The following is a 23,107-nucleotide window of genomic DNA, read 5'->3' as shown; positions in this document are numbered from 1 at the left end:
CTGAATATTTGGTGAAATACGGGGGGATTTGGTGAGTTTTGGCCAAACGTTTGGGGAATTATCTTTGAGGCTTGTTGGCAACAATTATTGCCAGACTCAGGAAGAGGAGCTCCTCCTCTGTTTGGTCCCCTCCTGGACCGGGGCCATTTCCTTTGGCACCAAGGCGAGGATGATGATGAGGAAGAGGAGGAGGAGGTGCGTGGCCATTTTCAATATTTCTTCTAACTTTGGCTGCCAGGGCTCAATGCTCAGGAACTCTGGTGTCTGTGAGGCATTTGGCCTTCTCTGTCAGAGAGCTCTGGTGCCACAATAAACTACAATTCCCAGGATTCCATAGCACTGAGCCCTGGCAGTCCAAGCAGTGTGTTTTGGACACAGAGATCCTCCAAATGAATCCAGTCCCTGGCTTTTATATCTTTCTCACACACTGCAGGAATAATAACCCACTTTGAGACTGCTTTAACTCAGTGCTAGGGAATCCTGGGAATGCTAGTGTTTGGGAGACATTGAGACTTTTCTGTCAGAGATGGCTCTGAGACCACAATAGACTACAATTCCCAGGATTCCCCAGCACTGAGCAGTCTCAAACTGGTGAGGCATTCTGGGCACTGCAGTCCAACTACGTTTGGAGGGTTATGGGACTCCCTGTCAGAGATAGCTCTGGGGCCACAGTGTACTACAATTCCCAGCATTCCCCAGCACTAACCCAGGACAGTTAAGTCACTCTCAAACTGGATTATTTCCTCAGTGTGGATGCAGCTTTGGTGAGGAACTCTGGGCATTTCAGTCCAGCCATGTTTTATTCCTGCAGTGTATTTTGGACCAGAGACAAGGTGACCAGACATCCTCCTCCTTTTCCAGGACATGTCCTCCATTTTGATCATGCCTAAGAAACATGCATTTATATTAACATTTTTTAAAAATCATCAATTTTTTTTCACATGTCCTCCATTTAGTAAAACTGTGTCCTACATTTGAAAATGTCCTACATTTGTCCCGGTTTGGAGGTCCTGACTTATGGCAACCCTATGGCTCGTTTCTCAACGTCCTTTTTGAATTGTTTTGCCCAGAACTGGACACAATATTATTCCAGGTGGGGCCTGACCAAAGCAGAATAGAGTGGGACTATTACTTCCCTGGATCTAGACACTATACTTCTATTGATGCAGCCTAACATTGCATTGGCCTTGTTAGCTCCCGCATCGCAATGTTGACTCATGTTCAACTTGTGGTCTACTTGGACTTCTGGATCCCTTTCACATGTACTTTCATTCAGCCAGGTGTCCCCCATAATCCTATATCTGTGCATTTCATTTTTCTGCCCTAAGTGCAGTACCTTACATTTCTCCGTGTTCAATTTCATTTTGTTAGCTTTGGCCCAGCTTTCTAGTCTATTCAGGTCATTTTGAATTCTGATCCTGTCCTCTGGAGTATTAGCTATTCCTCCTAATTTGGTCTCATCTGCAGATTTGATAAGTATGCCCCCAATTTTGTCCTCCAAGTCATTGATAGAGATGTTGAACAGTACTGGGCCCAGGACAGAGCCCTGTGGGACCCCACTGGTCACTTCCCTCCAGGATGAAAAGGAGCCATTGTTGAGCACCCTTTTGCTTCGGCCAGTCAACCAATGACAAATCCATGTAACAGTTGCCTTGTCTAGCCCACATTTCACTAGTTTATTCACAGGGAGGTTCATCGTGGCCTTCCCCTGAGGCTGAGAGAGTGTGACTTGGCCAAAGTGGTGTCAAATTGCATTATTTCTACATGTTTCCAGGTCTCTGTGAAGTGTTGGAGGCTATGGAGGACAAACCCACAAACCAGTGTGCAAACGTTTTTGCTTTCTGAAATGTTAGCAATGTGGGGATTAGAGGAACATTTCATTCAGGGGAGCTGCAATTGCACATCCCTGGATGGCAAAAGGTTGGGATAAATAATAATAATAATAATAATAATAATAATAATAATAATAATTTATTTATAGACTGCCCAATCACAAATTAATTACAGCAATTACTATACATGGAAAACACAATTCAAAATACACTGGACCCTTGTTATCCGCTGGGGTTTGGTTCCAGGATCCCCCATGAATAACAAAATCCGTGGATGCTCAAGTCCCATTAAATACAATGGCATTGCAAAATGGGGTCCCTTATAAAAAATGGAAAATCAATGTTTGAAATTTATACTTTTTGGGAACATTTTCAAACCGTAGATGCTTGAATCTGCGCATGACAAATCCGTGTATAAGAAGGGCCGACTGTAGTCTCTTCCCAGCCTCTCCATCCCAATACTAAAAGTACAATTAAATAACCACAATTTAAAAACAATAAAATACAATAGTATTAAAATTAGGGGGGAAATTGGTGGACAGAGCAACAAAAATCACAGTATGAGGGGAGAGGAGCAAAGTTGGGAAGGCCCTTGTGGTCCCTATAACTCTTGTTGCATGCCTTCAAGCCGTTTCCGACTTACGGAGAGCCTTAAGGTGACCCTACGATGGGGTTTTCTTGGAAAGATTTGTTCGGAGGAGGTTTGCCATGGCCTTCCCTTGAGGCTGAGAGAGTGTGACTTGAGCAAAGTCACCCATTGGGTTTCTATGGCTGAGCCGGGAATCGAACCCTGGTCTCCAGAGTCATAGTCCAACGCTCAAGCCAGATCCATCCCATTAATGCTGCAGCTCTGAATTAACAGAGTCTACTTTTTCCTCTTGGTGCCACGAAGTAGGTTGCTATAGTAACTTTACACACACACATAAACGCACACTTGCACACTAGACGCATACACACTGCCGAGGCTGAGGTGCCTGTTATCTAACACCAGCCTTGTTTCCTTGTTTTGCAAATTAATCACATTTTAAATTAACACGGAAAGGGGGGCGGATTTGCATAGGAAGCCAGGTTCCTCTTTACTTCTCTCCCTTTTATCTGTCTTTCAATCCTTCTTTCTCCGCTTTTCCATTCCTCCTGTTCTGGGCTGATTTTGTTCCACCAGGAGCCATAGTTGTTGCATTGAATAGGACAGCGTCATCCTTTAGGTCCTTTATTGCGTGCCCCTAAGTTTTACCCTCAACCTATCCAAGGGTCATATCAAAAGCTATGATTTTGCCCCCCCAAACCTGCCCTCGACTTATACATGAGGTCGACTTATATACGGTATTGATATTAATACACTGATACGAATGCAGCATGCCCCAGTGCAACGTGAACTTCTGACACGAAACAGGATAGAAGTACGCAGGATGCTGTGCGAAGGATAAAAAGCAAAAGGTAACTTTATCGTTGCAAAGAAAGCCATCCAAAATAGGAAAGTAGGCAGCAAAAGGAAATGACCTCGGTGTTTATCCTACAGAGGTTTTTGCAGCTCAGATCCAGAGTGACACCTGGTTCGGCTTTGCAAATTCACGTCGTAATGTGAGTGTTTTATCACACCTGATTGCCCTTCCGAATCGAGGGGGAATCGAATCCAAGGCAAGTCACGTGATGCGGATTCACGCAAAGCAGAGTGAGTGCACATTGTGTTACCACAACGGTGCATACCATGCGGATTCAACGATTCTAATTGAGACCCTTGCGCATGCTCAGTGGGGGTCTGAACGCATCCTGACCTTGTATGTTTTTGGAGTGAAAAGGGGCACAAGTTCTTGTTCCCTGTTTTGCGTAATTGCGTGAATATTTGTCTCGTGAATATTTCTGTGTCGTCTTCATCCCCCCTTTTTATTTTCCCTTCCATTTCAGCAATTTCAACACATAGATAGATAGATAGATAGATAGATAGATAGATAGATAGATGATAGATAGATAGATCTGTATATTCACGTTCACACACATCCCAAAAAATGAGTTGCCCTGAAAGTGAAAGGACCACCAAAAGGAAAAGGGGGCAAATTGCAGCGTGGCATCATAGGAAATTTGCAACCGGGGGGTTTGCAGAAGCAAAGTTGCATTCCACACCAGACCAATTCGGAGTAAAATCGTAGTGAGCTTGGAAGCAATTGCTGTGAATTCACTTGTTACCGATTTTGCCAAAATGAGGGGTCACTTTGGAATCACTGGGGAAGAGCCACGGAAGGAATCGCATGTGATAACACTTCATGTTATCGCGCGAATTCGCGCCGTTGGACCCGCAGTCACCTCAGATCTCAGCTGCAAAAACCTCCATGTGATAAACACCCTGGACTTGGTTGGCTGGCCAAACCCAAAGGGCACTCAACAATGTCTCCAGTGTGGGCTAGACATTGCAACTGTGAGGTGGATTTGTGGTTTTGTTGACCGTCTGAACCCAAAGGGTGGTCAACAATGGCTCCATCTTGGAGAGGAGTGACCAGTGGGGTCCCACAGGGGTCTGTCCTAGACCCAATGTCTTGATCAATGACTTGGAGGACAGAATTGGGGTTATACTTATCAAATTTGCAGATGAGACCAAATTAGGAGGAGTAGCTAATACTCCAGAGGACAGGATCAAGATTCAGAATGACCTGAATAGACTTGAAAGCTGGGCCACAGCTAACAAAATTAAATTCAATGGGGAGAGAAACGTAAGGTCCAGTGGGACCTTGGTCTCCGCCGAAGTTTGATTCCAGGACTCCCTATGAATACCAAAATCTCATGATACACAATGGGGTCCCTTATATAAAATGGCAAAAGCAAGGTTGGCTTTGGGGAAATTTATATGCTTTTAAAAATATTTTCAAGCCAGGAACAATTGAATCCATGGATAACAAACCCGTGAATATGGAAGGCCAACTACTGCACCACTAGCAGGAAGATTGTAGTTCAGTGTTAGTATTTTACAATTCGCACCAGGTTTTGTATTATGTTTTTAATGCTGTAATCCCGCTTCGATCCCTGGGAGAAGCCGGACATATACATTATTATTATTGTTATTATCATCATCATCATCATCATCATTATTATTACTGCACTTAGTCAGAAAAATATATATATGAAAGTCTCAGATATGGGATGGGGGGCACCTGGTTTGATGGTAGTACAGTGCGCCCGTGTTATACGCTGGTGCACTATACGCAACTTTGAGCTTATGCGCAAAGCCGCGAGGGAGTGTGTGAGGCATGTGGGGCGGCACATCCCATTCATATTAATGGGGCGCACCCCCATGGCGTGTGCGCATTGCTGCGCCTCTGCATGCACAAGCCCCATTCACTTGAATGGGGCTTGAGCATGCGTGGTATTTGGCTTATGCGGGGGGGGGGCGGAATGGATCCCCCATGTAAGCTGAGGGCGCATTGTACTTGCAATTGGGATCTAGCATCTAGGAGTATTAATAGATCACAAGCTTGAGCCAATAGTGTGGTGCAGCAGCTAACAAGCCCAATGCGATTCTAGGCTGCATCTACAGAAGTGTAGTGTCTAGATCGAGGGAAGTAATCATGCCACTCTATTCTGCTTTGGTCAGGCTCCACCTGGAATAACACTGCATCCAGTTCTGGACAATACAATTCAAGAAGGAAGTTGAGAAGTTGGAGCATCTCTAGAGAAGGACAGCTTAAAATAGCTTGCTTCATCCATTTCTATTTTCATCCTAAGCAATGGAGCCGTTGTTCTAGAAATCCACTCGCATGCACTTTAAAGCGCATCGGATAGACAAGATGGACAGAAGTGGTCAGGGGTGGTTCATTCCTGGAATAATTTTCTCCCTACTTTCTCCACTTGAGAGCATGATTTCTTCGTACCTCGGTTACATCTTTCAAGTCAATTTTAGTATAACAGGGGCAGCAGTGGCGCTTGCGTTCATCTATACGGCATTCATCCAACGCACATGTAATTTTTTTCTTTGCATCATTGCTAGATTCCTGCTTGTCAATACGGCTTTGAACATAATTACTCCGCTCCTGCGCTCAGTATTGATCCCACTGCAGGGTTCTTCAATTATTACTTTGCTTTGCGGAAGATGGATGGAAATGTGCGGACGGAGGGGCAGAGGCGGCTTTGGAATTGAGGATGGATTGCAAAGACATTTTTGGGAGGAGGCGCATCTGTCAAAAGAACTCTTGGGGGGGGGGTGTTTCTTTCCAGACCCACCATTGGGTTGCATGGCGGTTCTTCTTGGAAAAACACCAACATAAGATAAGAAATGCAGGCGTTTCCATCTCTCCTGAAACCTGCTGCATCCGCACCGTGGAAACAGCGCACTTCGGCGCCGCTTTAACTGCCACGGCTCTATGCAACAGAGTCCTGGGATTTGTAGTTTGCTTCTGACAGAGAAGGCTAGATCTCAGTATTTTCTGCAGGAGATTTCATTTTTAGTTGCACTGTGGCCCAAAGGTTTTTAAATGATATTGTGCTTTAAAATCATGAGCTTCTTTGAGTCTCAATTTTGGGAGGAAAGCAGGACCCAAATGTTGCTGTCGTTGTGATTTTCTATGCCAACCAGCAATGCGCAAATGTTGCACAGATGAAATCCCCAATTGCAGCATTTTGTTCTGCCCAGAAAAGGCTGTTTTTGGTGCAAAACGACCACATGAAAAATTCATGCACATTAAGTGCCAAATTGCAAAGGTTCTCTTCGATCCAGGATTCTTCCCGTTCGGGTTTCTCTGCATTCAAGAACCCATGTTTTTCAGCCATTTTCCAGATAATTCTTTCCATCCCGAAGCATGTCACAAAAGGAAGGTAGATTCATCCCAAACTTTGGTCCTCCAAGTGTTTGGGACTTCAGCTCCCAGAATCCCCGACTCTTGGCCAAGGTGGCTGGGGCTTCTGGGAGTTGAAGTCCAAAACACCTGGAGGACCAAGGTTTGGAAATTGTGGTTTATTCTATGAAAAGATAATGTGGGATTTTGGTGCATGTCTCAGCCATGCTCCAGAGGAAGCCATCTTTCATGGAGTTTGCAGCATCCTTGACAAGCCACATCTCACAATGGAGTTTACTTGTACAATGGACACAACCTCTACTTGTATTTAGTTTATCATACTGGGACTAACTTCAGCATTAAAGAGAGACTGAGCGCATTGAAACCATCTCATCAATAAAGCCAAAATGGCAAGTCATTTCACAAATGATTATCACATGCAATTGCGCAAATGAAGCCATATCGGAAATGCATCACCGCTGAAATCCCAAAAGTAAAAAGATGTGCGCTAATGCTTCTTTGTGACCAATAGCAAGATTATTTTCTCCTTCCCGTCTCTCAGCTCAATGGGCAATTCATCTGACCTGGCATAACGCTTCTTACTGACTTCAAGACCAAATTCACATCAGACCAAGCTTTAATTTTTGTCCCTCTTGAATCCTGGCTGCTGGAAGGAAGGCCTCCTTCGTTCGGTTTCTGACCCCAGTCGAGAGCCTTTCCCCCTGGAAGCCTTCTCCAGCAGCTGCATATTTTACAGACCCGACAGAAAGCAATTTCCCTTCCTCGGTTCCACAGCCTTCAATCTCTCCAGATTTATTCTGCAGGCCAGAGGTTAAGAGAGAGAAAAAATCCAACTTGGGCTGACCTCTTGCAGATCTCTAAGGGCAGAAACACACGTCCGGGTTCTTCTTCTGAACGGCTGGGTTGGGATGTTGCAAATCCCGAAGGTGCAACGTATTTGCATGCATCAGAATAAGAATGCAAACAGCAATGCTTCCCTTATAAAAAGTGTATGTAAGTAGACGGACCCACAGTATGGCTCAAACATGTCTTCTTCATTACATCTAGACTAGTACAGCATAGTCAGCCAGCATGGTTTGAGTGTTGGATTATGATTCTGCAGACCAGGGTTCGAATGCCAGTTCGGCCATGGAAACTCACTGGGTGACTTTGGGCAAATCATACACTCTCGGCCTCAGAGGATGCAATGACAAACCCCTTCTGAAGAAACATGCCCCCCCCCAAAAAAAAACCCATGGGTACACCATAAGTTGGAAACAAATTGAAGGCGCATAATGACAAAGTATTGTTTAAGGTGATGTGAAGCATATGTGGCGTACTCAAAGTGTGGCCCTTGAACCCACAAGTCCCAGTATCTATCTATCTATCTATCTATCTATCTATCTATCTATCTATCTATCTATCATCTATCTAATCTACCTGTGACTCAAAACCACAGCAAAATGGAGTGGTTTTGATTAACCCCCCCCCCCCCAAAGCTTCCCAAATGCTCCTCGAAAGCAATTTTTAAAATATGGCTAAAATAAAAACTGAGGGTGAACTAAGATCACTTTTGTATGTGTTGGGCATGTCAAACCTTGAGACAGATAGATGGATAGGTAGATCATATAGATAAACAGATACACATACCAAAATCCATAGATCATACCAAAATCCATAGATGCTCAAATCCCATTAAATATAATGGCATAGTAACATGGTGTCCCTTATATAAAATGGCAAAATCAAGGTTTGCTTTTTGGAATATATATATATGTGTGTGTATGTATGTATTGGAATATTTTCAGTCCATGGATACGGAGGGCTGACTGTACATGTGCCAGTATACATCAGCTACTTGGTTCAATAAATGTAACTGAAGAATGGCGCTTATCCCATGGCTTACTAAATCGATTTACCTTCATCCGGCTTACAGCTTAATTCAGGCATCATCCTGATGTTATCAGAAGGTTTTTGCTGCCGAATTTGCCGTCCAAATACATCCCGTGTGCATCCCCGCTTCCAGGAGCGCTCATTGCGGCTCTTTTTGGATTTGGGAGTTTTCTGGCTTAAGAAAATGGCCGTCGGAGCAGTCCTGGAAATGGGGATGGACTCAGGTGGCAAATTTAGCAGCAAAAACCACCTGAGATGCCAACGATTTGTAGGCAGCTGTCTCAAGACACCAGGTGCTGAATTAGTCTGCATCTCTGGGACTGGCATCATCATTGACAATCTGCCATCTGCAAAGGATGGCAGCATCTCTTTAGCGTCTCATAACTTTCTAAGATGTCTTTCCTTGTTCAAGGGAAGTAAAATTGCAATTTTTTTCCTAAACACCCACAACATTCAACATGCAAAAAAAGACGCACCAGCATTTCAAGGGCCGTCGTTGGTGACGGTTAAAGGCTGTCTGCCCCATTTCCCAGAGATAAAACATATTGATGCTTTACGGTTCAAAATGCAAAGTGAGACTGCTGTTGCAGAGTCTGTCTCTCTCCTTCCTCCTCCACTTAGACTTTTAAGATTTAAGAAAAGAGGAGAAATGACTTCTGTGCAAAAGGCTGTCACCGAGGTGAATTTTTCAGCTTGACTTGTCAAAATTTGGAGCAGAAGCGCTGACAGGGCTTAATTTATAATGCTGCGAACAAAGCCTCAGTAATGGGTCTCGGAGAAGAGAAAGTGTGCCCAGGAGGAGACAGGAGGGCACTTAAATGATGAGGAGGAAATGAAGAGAGAAAGGGGCTGGAAAACTCAGATCGGAAAACGAAAAACGTATTCAGGCTGGTCTGGCAAATACAGTCAAGGCTGTTGATTCTGCGTCCGCACTGCAGAAATAATCCGGGTTTGACCCCACTTGAACTGCCATGGCTCAATGCTATGGAATTCTGGGAAATGTAGAGCTCCGGTGGCACAGCAAATTACAGTTCCCGGAATCCCATAGCATTGAAAAGTGATGTTAAACTTGGATTATTTCTGCAAAGTGGATGCAACCTGAGTCTGCCTGACCTGAGATGCTTGGGACCAGAAGTGTTTTGGACTCCGGTGCTTTTAGATTTTGCAATGTTTCCATATATATATGATGAGATATTTTGGAAATGGAGTCCAAGACTAATCATGGAATTGACTTATATTTGGCCTATCTCTGGTCATGATTCTCCAGGGTTTCATGCAAAGCTATTTCGCAGCCCAAGCGGGAGATTTTAGGGGATTGCGTTGGAGTGCATTTGGGGGCAATATGTGCCGAAACACTTTAGTATGGATAGAAAGAGCCAGACTGCTCTTCTGAAAGCCTGAACTAGCTTGATTCTTCCAGGAAAGCTTTTCTCTCCTTGCAATCCTTCAGGGCAGAAAGAGCTAACAAGCCTGGGAAGCCAGCGGTGGAGGAGGGAGATAAATTAACCAAGACGGCTAATGGTGTTTGTGTTTGGCAGCTCTCCTTGGGATCCCCACTTTGCATAATATACGGATTCTTCTGGCATTAATTTTTCCTAGCAAGCCTTGTGCGCTATGTGAAGTTGAATTAATTTATAACGTTGCGAACAAAGCCCCAGCCATGGGTCTTGGAGAAGAGAAAAGGGAACATGGCCACATAGCCCGAAAAACGCACAAAAAACTTGTGCGCTATGTTTGTCCGATGGATAGAGGTGTGTGCACCTTTCATTAGCAACCATAGATATGGGAGAGACCTTGAACCCAGACCAAGTGAGGCCTGGGTTTCCTTTACACTGTGCAATGATGCCCCTTTGCTACCACTTTATATGCCACTTTTAAGCCTGGTATTTTGTGGTTTCAAGAGATGGCTAAGAATATTCTGCCAGAAAGCTCTCCAAACTACAAATCCCGGTCCATACCGCTGATGTAGTTGAAAGAGGTTGGGAAGGTCTATAACGTACAAAAGCTTGTGGTCTGACTATGCACCACTGTGCCGGTCTTCTAGGGCTGCGTCTGCACTGCAGAATTAATGCAGTTTGGCGCCGCTTTAACTGCTGCGGCTCCATGCTACGGAAAACCTGGGATCTGGTGTCTTTAGGGTGTTGCAAATGTTTTTTTAGCATCTCGGAAGTTTATCACACTGGGGCTAATTTCAGCGTTAAAGAGAGATTAAAGCGCATTTAAAGCGAAAATGGCGAGTAATTGCACAAATGATTATCACATGCAATTGTGCAAATAAAGTGATATCGGAAATGCCTTGTCGCCGAAATCCTGAGAGCAAAAAGATGTGTGTTAATGCTTCTTTGTCACCACTTCAATGGCGGGTTTTGTGCGACGTGGTGTGAAATCACTCCGCGTAGTTACGTGATTTTTCCAGGATATTCACGGGATAAACTCCTAATCTCTTTTGTGTGATTAACTCCTGGATCTGAAAATATTCTTCTCCTTCCTCCACAGCTGTGCAATCTCTCCACACCTTGAATGACCAGATCTCCGACTTCATTGTGGACAAGGCCAAAGTGCTCACCGAAGACGACGAAAATGCTTTCTTGCCCGACGAGAAAGATACCCTGAAGAACTCCATGTCGCTCATGAGACACCTCTTAATGGATGCCCAGGTAAGAAAATCAATACCTTTTCCCACAATAGATGTGCAACGTGTTGTTGTTGTTGTTGTTGTTTTGAAAGGGTAAAAACAGGCTGATGGAGGAACATGTGAAACCAGCATCTTAGCATCGGATGCCCAAAAGAATCAAAACCCTTATATGGATTATTAGAATGTATCAATACAAGGGAACATTGATGGAAGGTATTAAAATCCCAAAAAGAAAAGTTCATACCCAACGATCGATAGTCCTCTGGGTTTTATCTTAAATGCCTCGATGTTGGTTTTAATCTGCAGCTCTTTTTGGATTTCTTTTGCATGCATTTTATTTGTGCGTTTTGTGGCATTAACCTCAAACCCCCTCTGAAGAAATGTGCCAAGAAAACCCTATGATGGATTCGCCATTGGTTGGGTGGCACAGCAACAACAACAATTGTGTCGGTCTGTGTGGCAAAGAAACAACTGGAGACATAGGGCCCAAACAGACAGGCCAAAATAAAGCTGCTTCGGATTACTTTGGTGGTATGCTGTTTAAATGATGCATGCGTCCTAAGAGTCCGGAAGCCGTGCCAAAGCCATGCTCCAGTCCTAAGGACTAGAGCATAGCTTTGGCACAGCTTCTGGCCTCTTAAGATGCGTGTGTCATTTAATCAGCATACCTCGAGAGTGACCCAAAGCAGCTTTATTTTGACCTGTCTGTATGGGGCCATAGATAGGCATAACAGGATCCTCTCTCTCTGCCCTCAACAGAGTCATGAGTGCCCACATTATGCACTATACCTGAGCAGCCAGCCCTTCTGCGATGCCAACAGCGCCCACTTTGTCCTGGGAGGTGTTGGACGCATCCAAAATATTTCTCCTCTTGGCAGCCTTGTTGTGTTTCCAACAAGTTAAAGTGCCAGCCATGCCCAGATACCAAGACTGCCATGTGCCCAACATGGAGATGTGGACAAAGGAGGCCATTCTTGCCCTCATCTTCTGAGCTGGACATGGACCAAATGAGTCGGCGTCCAAAGGAACAAAGTGCCGGAGTGACCTTTGCTGGGAGGACAGTGACTTTGCTTGGCCGAAAGGACAAGAGGGTTTTTCATGAGCTGGAGAAACTCAGGATCGGTTGTGATTGTGTGTGTTTCTGTGTGTGTAAGGAGGGGGTGAGTTGACCTGCCACACTGCAGAATTAATGCAGTTTGACGCTGCTTTAACTGCCATGGCTCAGTGCAATGGAATCTTGGGATGAGCAGTTTTGTTGTGGCCCCAGAGCTCTCTGACGGAGAAGGCTTAAAAGAGCTTGCAAAACTGCCAATCCCAGAATTCCATACCATGGAGCCATGGCAGTTAGTGGGGTCGGCCTGGATTTACTTCTGGAGTGTGGATGCAGTCATTTGTCAAAGGGATAAAAGGGATCAGTCTGTCCAGCTTGCTTTTTTTTAAAAAGGAGGGAGGCAGGGAAGGAAGGAAGGAAGGAAGGAAGGAAGGAAGGAAGGAAGGAAGGAAGAAGAGAGGGAAAGAAGGAAGGTAGGAAAGTAGGAGGGAAGGAGAGAGGGAAAGAAGGGAGTGAAGAAAGAGAAGGAAGGAAGGAGAGAAGGAAAGGAGTGAAGGGAGTGAAGGAAGGAAAGAAGGAAGGAAGGAAGGAAGGAAGTCAGGAAGGAAGGAAGGCGAGAAGGAGAGAGGGAAAGAAGGGAGGGAGGGAGTGATGTCAAGGACACATCACTCCCCAGATTTCTAGCATTACAGAGAATGAGATGCCGAAAACCCTTCATACGCAGAACTCTTCTATTTCCCATGCTAACTCTCCTTTGGTCACTTTGTTGCCCTTTGGGTGACTAAATCATATTTCTACAAGCTCAACTGTATTTTAAGAGACTGCAATGATGGAAAATTGGGGACCGAAAGAAAATACCACTGGTGTGTGTGTGTGTGTGTGTGTGTGTGTGTGTGTGTGTGTGTGTTAATCTTCTCATTTAGGGGACAACGCCTTCATTCCCCCATCTCCCTCGGCAGCAGTACCTCTGGATCTCGATTTTTATATTTTGCAATTGATGCTGAAAAGGTGCTTTTCTTTTTTGGCACAACACAGGCTCAGATTCACACAGCGGTGAACCGTTCTTCTGAGAGCATGCCTTGACACATCGAGGCACACTTCCTTGTCAAGGAGGGAGAGCATTGGTGAATATTCTTTGCCTTCCTAGCTTGAAGCCGGCCTTGCTCACATCCTCGCCGCAGGGTCCATTATTCAATAAAACGGTGCCTTTTCATAACCCGAGCGCCGTCTCGGTTGCCTTCGTTCCTGCGGAGAGGAGAAAGCGAAGGCGGATGCGGCTTCTGTAACCCCATTTTCCTCTGACCACCTCCATGCGAAAGGAAAATGTGCCAATTGCTTGAAATGCTGCTCACCCCATGCAAGAGGCTGCTTTTCCCCTTTCCAATTTCCAATTGTGTTTCCTGCATTGAAACTGATAGTTGCAAAACTCAGTTGTGGTTGCAGAAGGCCTTTTGTCTGACCTGAGTGCATGTGTGTGTGTGTGTGTGTGTGTGTGTGTGTGTGTGTATCCTCTGAACAACCTGCCATAAGGATATGCCCTTGCCAGCCGCACATGTGCCTTCTGCAATACATACATACATATATAGAGAGAGAGAGAGAGCAAAAGGCACATGTGAGGCTGGCAAGGGCCTATTCTTATGGCAAGTTTTCATTGAATAGAGACAAAATGAGTAAATGTAGATGGCTGGAGCTCCCCCCTTCTATATATCTATATCTATATCTATATCTATTATTATTATTATTATTATTATTATTATTATTATTATCATCATCATCATCCTCCTGCCATTTTCCCAAAGTGGGACCCAAGGCACCTAGCAAAATATATATAAAACACATTAAAACTACAACTAAAATTGTACAGTTGTTCAATCGTATATCCTGCAGTTCTTTCCCATGCACCGTGCGATTTGCATTTCTGCAGCGGAGAAATTCAATTAAAAAAACCACTGGGGTTGCTGAAACGTGGCGACGTTTTTGGTTGCGTTGTTGCATTCGTACCCTCCCATGCGCGTTGTGTGCCATCGAGTCGTTTCCAACTTCTTGGGAACCTCTGGTTTTCTAGGCCGGATTTGTTCAGAGGAGGTCTGCCATTGCCTTCCTAAGAGGCCGAGAGAGTGTGACTTGCTCAAAGTCGCCCAGTGGGTTTCTATGAGTTAGCATTCGAACCCAGGTTTCCATAGTCCAATGCTCAAACCGCAACACCATGCCGCAGCGCAAACCACTTTCGCACTTTAAAACGCAGTTTGCAGCCACTGAAATAAGCTGGGGACAAAGTGGGGGAAAGCAGGAGAAGGAGAGAAAACCTGGGCCATTTTAAAAGCAGCTGAAAAAGTGGGATGGCAGAGGAATAATTGGGACTGTCCTTTCCAAACTGGAAGGTACGGGAGCGAAGGAAAATATATATATCCCCCTGATATTTCTCAAGTCCGATTGGGTTTCAATTATATGTATTTTCTCTTTGCTGGGTTCTTTTATCAAACAGATCCTTATCCAAGAAATTGCGAGGCCAAGCTGGGTTGCATCTGTCTTGCAAAATACTTTGTCTGGAAATTTGGAATACTAGTTTAGTTTCCAGCAGAGAGAGCTATTATTCGGGGACGAAGTTGGCATTGGGCTTCTCCTTGCCAAATGCGGACCGACGTAGGCCTTGCTCGGGCCGAAAGAGTCCAATCCGGAAAAGTGATAAATCAACCAAGCTAGTTGCATCAAGTCAAACAGATCAGCGATGGAGAAAGGCTAGATCTGGATCTATAAGAGATTTGCAATAGTTCAGCAAGTTAGACGGAGGGACGTGCCATATTCGTTTCTTATCTCTCCGTGCCTTGCTTCTCTTAATCGCTGCATTTATAGGGACTTTTTCCAAAAAATTAAATATGGTTATGGAAGAACCTTAAATTGTTCTGTAGAGAGCCACGCCGGTCTCTGTTTTCTCAGGGCCACATTTTCATTCCAGTCGCGGCGGCATTATGTCCAGCGCTGGGTTTTTTGTCGCCACTGGCTTCGCTGTCTCTTTTCCTCTGCGTTTGCGCTCTCCTTCAGGCATCGGTGACCATGCTCCTTCAACCAAGAGGGTGCCAAGCAGCTTCTCCATTTACCTGTCATGGCACAGGACAAATGTATGCGCCGCTCCTATGGAAAACACGAAATGCTGGGTATGGGTTTCCTAAAGGGAGAGCCTTTCTCGGTTTGGTTGGTAAACAACAGCGTTCGGTTCTAGGCATCACAGTTTCGGAGGGATGTGGACAAGGTGGAGCATGGCCATCTGTCAATGGGGATGCTTTGATTGTGATTTCCTGCATGGCAGGGGGTTGGACTGGATGGCCCTTGCGGTCTCTTCCAACTCTATGATTCTATGATTCTGTGTCCAGAGGAGCGCCACCAAAATGAGGAAGGTCTGGAAACCACCAAGCTGTTGGGTACGTTTATCCTGGAGAAGATAAGGTTAAGGAGGTGACATGATATCCATGTTTAAATATTTGAACGGATGCGCTATTGAGTATGGAGCAAGCTTGTCTTCTGCTGCTCCAGAGACACATACATAGTGATGGTGACACTGGGCACCTCTTTGGGGGCATCTACGTTGCAGTCATTATGCAGTTTGACCCCGCTTTAACTGCCATGGCTCTCTCCGACAGAACCCTGGGATTTGTAGTTTGGTGCGGCACCAGCAGCCTTTGGCCCAGAAGGCTAAAGACCTTGTAAAACTACAAACACCCGGGAGTCCCTAGGAGAAGAGCTACAAAGAGTGGATTTGCACTTAGCTGCGGTGCCAGAGCTCTCTGCCAGAGAGGGCTAAATGGCTCCCGAAACTACAAATCCCAGAATCCCATAGCACTAAGCCGTGGCAATTGATACAGTGTCAAACCGCATTAATTTTACAGTGCAGACCGAGTCTAAGATGCCGTTTCAGTGCCAAAGCAGTCATATTTGTGTGATCTCAAATAAAAATGTGATGTGTTTTCAACTGGTCCGGCTTTGCCAAAGAAGATGAAAGAGGAATGGCTCTGTTCCAGTATGAAATATTTCTAAATCAATTAGCTTAAAAAGCCAATTAGCAGAGGACATAATTAAACGGAAGATAAAATCCTTGAGTTCAAATGTATACACAGATTATATATATATAGCAGTTTTATAACTTAAAATATAAGTCCAGCATTGCTAGTTGTGAGATTTTAAAGCATAATGCCAATGCAAATTCAGTTACATCAGAACTAGAGTTCTTTAAAAGAAGAAATGGGATCTACTTTTCTCCTCAGGGATGTGCTGCGCATGATAAAGCCTCTAGTTTTTAACATCAATGTGGATCAATTAGTCTTTTCGCTATTCTTTCATCTGGCTGTTTTCATCCCTTGCGTTGTCTCTGATTTTGTAGGCGCACATTGGCAAGGAAACAAGTGCAGTTTTTGCACAACATTTGGGCAGGCCGCCCACCATCTCCCCTTTGTGGCTTTGCTGCTGGGTGCATTGCGGGTGATCAGATGCATTTTTCTGCAGATATGACCACCCATGGATTGCCACACTCCATATTGTTCAATGGCGGAGCTTGCATGCATCTGCACCGATGTGTCTGTGCATGCATCGTTGCTATGGGGTTCAACCATCTGCATTTTTTGCCCTCCGTGGGTGGCAGAACCAAACTCCCATGGATTGGAAGGGTCCATTGCACATGTTCACACATGTTTTGCATAGATAGAACTCCGTGTAACCTAGAATTGCATTGGCTTCTTTAGATCCCAAAAGTAAGGACTCTAGGAAGACTTCTTCGTCACATGCCATCTGTCTGCATGGATGGTGAATGTGTGCTTCTAGGTTATGCAAGACTGGATTTCATACAGGGCTTTATGACACTGAAGTTGCCGACACATGGATCATCATCATCATCATCATCCATGTGTTGGCAACTTCGGTTTCATAAAGCCCTGTATGAAATCCAGTCTTGCATAACGTAGAAACACACTGATGTCCCTCAGTGAGAAAATCCAGCCTATCCATCTAAATAAAATGATTCAACGCATGTGCGAGTGAAGCCATGGAATTCCCTGCATTCTGGGGTTGGGGGGCAAAAGTGTGGTTAAATACATCTTTGTGGGTTTTTCGGTCTATGTGGCCATGTTCCAGAAGTGTTTATTCCTGACTTTTTGCCAGCATCTGTGGCTGGCATCTTCAGAGAGTGCATTCTCTGAAGGTGGAAGCCACAGATGTCAATGAAACATCAGGAATCAACTCTTCTAGAACATAGCCACATAGACCGAAAAATCCACACAAATCTATGGATGCTGGCCATGAAAGCCGTCAAGCTCACAGTGAGATTGTATGTCAGCGTACACGTTTGCACAGTTTATTCAGAGCCGCAGTTTCCTGGGCCCAGCGCACACACATCCAGACCAACGCAACCGAATTTTACAAAACTGCCACCAGCCTGTGGCTTCCCGCTGAGTGAGTGAGAGAAAAATAAAGACAGATGGCTGCGGACGGATGGATGCCAATATGTTTTGCTTTAGTACAGAGGAACTGTTCCCGGTGTCTCCATCGCATGGGCTTTGATGCGCTCCCGACACTTCTGTCTCCCGTAACGTCCGGTCCTTGTCAGTTAAAGGAAAGTGGCAGATGATGCCTCCAAGCAGGTACCACCAAGAGCGGCGCTCGCAATATGGGCAAAGCTTCTCATGGTCCTCTATATGTCTGAGCCAGTCCAGAGCTGATTCACATCCTTCAATGGATTGTGGGATCTTCAGTCTCAAAGAAACTGATCTGATTTCTGCAGATCTGATGACCCATGGATTGCCACACTCCATATCATGCAATGGCGGAGCATGCACGCATCTGCGCTGATGTGTCTGCACATGCATCGTTGCTATTTAATGTGGGGTTCAACCGTCTGCATTTGTTGCCCTCAGGGGGTAGCATCCTTCTAATAGGTTTCCATGGCTGAACTGGGTTTCGAACCCTGGTCTCAAGAGTTGTAGGACTTCGTTGCACAGCCCACCATGGTTGCATTAATGAAAGGAAGTGCGTGCATACTGGTTTGGGAGCAGTCCCTATCACACAACTATTATTGTTGTTGTTGTTATGCCGCCTTTCTCCCAGAAAGGGACCCAAGGTGATATCACAAGGTAAAAACCACATTAAAAGCAGTTGCGCAATTGAGCTGTTGATGGTTGCACAAATGCACATGCTCTCTTCCAGTTGCATCCTTAACCCACCTTTTTGTCATGTGTCCTACCCAGCATGACACCACTTGGCCTGCCGTGGCTCAATGCTATGGGGTTCTGGGAATCATCGTTTTGTGAGAGATTTAGCCTTGTGGCTCTGGTGCCACCGCAAACTACATATCCCAGCATTCCATAGCACTGACTGAGTCATGGCAGCGCAAGCCATGTCAACCTGGATTATTCCTGCAAATGTAGCCAGAGGCTCACAGTTTCATCTCTGCTGCAGCAAACTGAAATATGCAATGCGCATTTTCGGGTCATAAATGGATACATCACTTGTGTGGGTTTTTTTAGTTATTATTATTAAATGGCTTAATGTGCCTATCTTTTTCTGCCCCTGCTGTGAGCGCATGTTCGGAAGCTAATTAAGGTAACCCCTTGCGCTTGGCTGCCAAACGCGATTGGAGTGTTTAAAAATTGAGGAGAGATGGATGGCACATTAATTTGACTCTGGGGCAATTAGTTGTCTTGGAAATATCATGCGCTGCCTGCCTTTGGCTAGGCTAGGAAGCAGTTGCTTGGTCTCACCTCACCTCAGGAAGGTTTCAGTTTTGAGTTCTCATGACTCAGACTACATACGCACTGCAGAAATAATCCAGTTTGATACCACTTGTGAACTCAATGCAATGGAATTCCGGAAAGTGTAATTTTTGTGAGACATTCAGAAAAACGAAATGCACAGATTGGTGGCACCTGGCTGAACTTGAAGAGACTTCTACGTGTGAAAGGGATCTGGGAGTCCTAGTAGACCATAAGTTGAACATGAGTCAAGAGTGTGATGTGGCAGCTAACAAGGCCAATGCAATTTTAGGCTGCATCAATAGAAGTATAGTGTCTAAATCAAGGCAAGTAATAGTCCCACTCTATTCTGCTTTGGTCAGGCCCCACCTGGAATAATATTGTGTCCAGTTCTGGGCCCCACAATTCAAAAAGGACATTGAGAAACTGGAGCCACGTGTCCAAAGGAGGGAGACTAAAATGGTGAAGGGTCTGGAAACCATGAAGCCCTATGAGGAAGGACTTAGGAATCTGGGGATGTTTAGCCTGGAGAAGAGAAGGTTAAGAGGTGATATGAGAGCCATGCTTAAATATTTGAAGCAATGTCATATTGAGGAGGGAGCAAGCTTGTTTTCTGCTGCTCCAGAGAACAGGATCCAATGGAGCAATGGATGCAAGCTCCAGGAAAAGAGATTCCAGCTCAACATTAGGAGGAACTTCCTGAGAGTAAGGGCTGTTCGACAGAGGAACAAACTCCCTCAATGGAGATTTTGGTGGAGTCTCCTTCCTTGGAAGTCTTCAAACAGAGGATGGATGGCCATCTGTCAATGGGGATGCTTTGATGGAGAGTTCCTGCATGGATGGCCATTTGAGTATCTTCCAACTCTGTGATTCATGTTGAGGAGGGAGCAAGCTTGTTGCTCCAGAGAATAGGACCTGGAGCAATGGATTCATGTCCATTAAGCTGTCCAAGCGCTGCTCAAGTGGAGTATAGTGGAGTCCCCTTCTTTGGAGGCCTTTAAACAGAGGCTGGATGGCCATCTGTCAATGGGGATGCTTTGATGGAGAGTTCCTGCATGGCAGAAGAAGGGGGTTGGACTGGATGGCCCTTGAGGGTTCTTCCAACTCTACAATTCTCTGATTCTCTGATTCTCTGGCAGAGAGCTCTGGCGCCGCAACAAACTAAAAACACTACAATTCCATAGCAGTTAAAATGGAGCCAAACTGGATTATTTCTGCAGCGCGGATGCAACCTCTGTGACTATTTGCCATTTTGACAGCTACTTGTAATGTTAATTCTCTTAAGTGACAGCCCCAGGAATGGGCTTTGGAAAGGTAATCCGAAGCAAGAGTGGTTTAGGATGCCATGTATGGTGGCCCAAAAGAAAAACAAATGGGTACTGGAACAGATTGAGACAGAGCTTTCCTTGGAAGCCAGGATGACTGCATTTGAGCTTGTTGTACTTTGGCCACATCATGAGAAAAGACAAGAAGAGACAATGTAGCGGGAACCACGTTTTGATGTCAGATCTATCCATCAATTCGGATCGCACACCGATTTATTTGCCAGTGGGAATGGAACAACAACAATGGAAAGGTTGGTCGGACGCGGGCTTATCATCTTTGGAGGCATTAAAAAGAGCTTGGATGGGTGTCTTTTACGAATGATTCAGTTGCATATTCCTTCATGGCGCATGGTTGGACTATATCAGTGATGGCGAACCTATGGTACGCGTGGCAGAGGTGGCACTCAGGGCCCTCTCTGTGGATACATGTGCCATCGCCCCAGCACAGAGTTTGCCAGAGTTTGTTCCTAGAAAGCCAGAGGGACATGGCACTTTGCAATAAACAAGTGGGTTTTGGGTTGCAGTTTGGGCACTCGGTCACTGGACTATATGGCCTTTGTGGCCCCTTCCAGCTCTGAGATGTTATATTTCTCTCACTGGCAAAAAGCTGTTAGTCTGAGATGAGATTTATGACTCCAGCATTGCAAGCTGCATGGTTTTTCTTCTTCCCTTCGGTGTTTTACACAGCAATAAGCAAATGGGAGCATATTTCACCCAGCTCTGTGGCAGATAAGAAATAATGCTTCCTCCCCCAGCAATGCTCAGAATAATGACCCGCTTTTTCTTTCTCTTTCTCTTTGTTTTAATAATAATAATAATATTGCAAAAGTGCTAGGAGTCCAGGACTGGAAGACGTACGGCCCGGGACACATCTCAACCGTGTTGTCATAACAACAAACAACGGTTTGAAATGCAGATACGGCTCCTTTTACGCCACGCCGCCGCGATGGAAGGCAGGGAGGAAGAAACGGAGGAACGGGGTTGACAGTAAATGGGGGCCGGTTAGAATAGAGCAGTGATAGTAATAATAATGATAAGAGAAGTTGGTGGGAAGGCTGGGAGGAATAAAAGAAGGGATTTATTGGCATCCAAAAGGAATATTATGTCTGCTTTAGAGGTAAATCTTCCCAGTTTTTACTGCTCAGGATGAGGATGGAGCTAGGCTGCTTTGAATGAGGAATATATATATATATATGACTAAACACACACACACACACACACACACACACACATATATATATATGACTGTGTGTGTGTGTGTGTGTGTGTACATACACTAAATGCACCGTTATGTGTAACTAGGTGCGATGTATAACTAGGTACTTCCATACACACACACACACACACACATATATACACACACACATAGACACAGTTATGTGTATCTGTATATACACAGTTACACACATACAGATATACACACACAATTATGTGTATGTGTATATACCCAGTTATGTATTACACAGTTATGTGTAACTAGGTGCTAGGTGCTTCTGTGTGTAACAAGGTGCCATGTGTAACTAGGTGCTTGTGTGTGTGTGTGTGTGTGTGTGTGTGTGTGTGTGTAGAGAGAGAGAGAATTATGTGTATGTGTATATACACAGTTATGTGTAACTAGGTGCTTCCGTGTGTAACTAGGTGCTTCCATATACACACACATAGACACACAGAGTTATGTGTATGTGTATATACACAGTTAGTAGGTGCTTCCATGTGTAACTAGGTGCCATGTGTAACTAGGTGCTTCCATATGTATATGTATATGTATATGTATATGTATATGTATATATACACTCCCATTTATGTGTGGTGTTGTTGTTGTTGTTGTTGTGTCCTTCAATTCGTTTCCAACTTATGGCCAACCCTAAGGTGAACCGATCCTGGGGTCTTCTGGGACTGAGAGTGTGTGACCCATGTAAGATGGCCCATGGCTCTCCAATGGCCAACAGCCAGGAACTCCAGGAGTTAAAAACACCTAGAAGACCAAGGTTTGGGAATCGCTGCTCTAAACTGGCGACGTCTCTGGAAGGATTTGGACAGCGGCCAGGCCAGAGATCCTTCTAATTCTGGGGATGGGAATTGCGTGACCCTCCAGATGTTGAACTACAACTCTTAAATTCTTCATTCTTGGTTCTCCTGGTTCAGGATGCTGAGTGTTGTAGTTTGACAACACCTGGAGCTCCACTTCTGATTCAGGTGGAAGTAAACCCAGCACTTTCTGCCTTTGAATGAGTGCCAAACCCAACGAAATGGGTCTTCCTCTGCAGGAATGCACATGGAAGATGGTCATCCGACCTCGGTTTAAAGACCTCCAAAGACCTCTGAGGTTGTCCATTCCACTATTTGGATCAATATAAAAAATGTATTTATAGTCTAAAAACCTATTAAACCATAGCCTGAATCCTACTAATTTAGTCTCAGTTAGACTAGAGTTGATGGTTGAAGGCTGAGTCAGTGCACAGGGCATCCCCTGGCTTCAATTTATTATTATTATTATTATTATTATTATTATTATTATTATTATTATTATTTCAATGGGTCAACCCTACTCAGGGCTGACAATGCATAGCATCGGGCGACAAATAACACCAAATTTATACAATATCATGTGCACCAGCCACACTCTCTCAGCCTTAGACAGTTGCAAAGCACCTCTGAAGAAACCTTGCCGAGAAGACCCTCGGAGAGTTGGCTTTCAGGCGCATAACAACATATAGACAATGCGCGACAATGATGGTAATGAATCGTCTTGTCGATAGGCTTACAGCAATGGCTCCCTATCTCTTTGTAAACAGTGTCGCATGACATTTTTAAAAAGCAGAATGAAAGTGGCAATTATGAAGCCAGGCTGCCGTCTCGGGGCTGGTGCGGCGCATT

The 23,107-nt window shown here is 44.9% G+C and overlaps 1 protein-coding gene across 3 annotated transcripts in view; it reads left to right on the top strand.

The window, feature by feature from the left end:
• KAZN (kazrin, periplakin interacting protein) overlaps positions 1-23,107 on the top strand; it is a 182,610-nt gene that overhangs the window by 11,540 nt on the left and 147,963 nt on the right. For 2 of the 3 annotated variants that reach the window (XM_089534459.1, XM_089534461.1), the window contains exon 2: positions 10,982-11,142. In XM_089534459.1, coding sequence (XP_089390585.1) covers positions 10,982-11,142 — 161 coding nt within the window. Of the gene's footprint in view, positions 1-10,981; positions 11,143-23,107 lie in introns of those variants that run through there. The other variant, XM_089534464.1, reaches the window with a different exon arrangement.

The sequence above is a fragment of the Sceloporus occidentalis genome, unplaced genomic scaffold, assembly GCF_023333645.1.
Source record: "Sceloporus occidentalis isolate IW3139 unplaced genomic scaffold, rSceOcc1.0.p SCAF_8, whole genome shotgun sequence".
In the NCBI taxonomy this organism is placed as follows: domain Eukaryota; kingdom Metazoa; phylum Chordata; class Lepidosauria; order Squamata; family Phrynosomatidae; genus Sceloporus; species Sceloporus occidentalis.
This window is presented reverse-complemented; position numbering and strand designations above follow the sequence as displayed.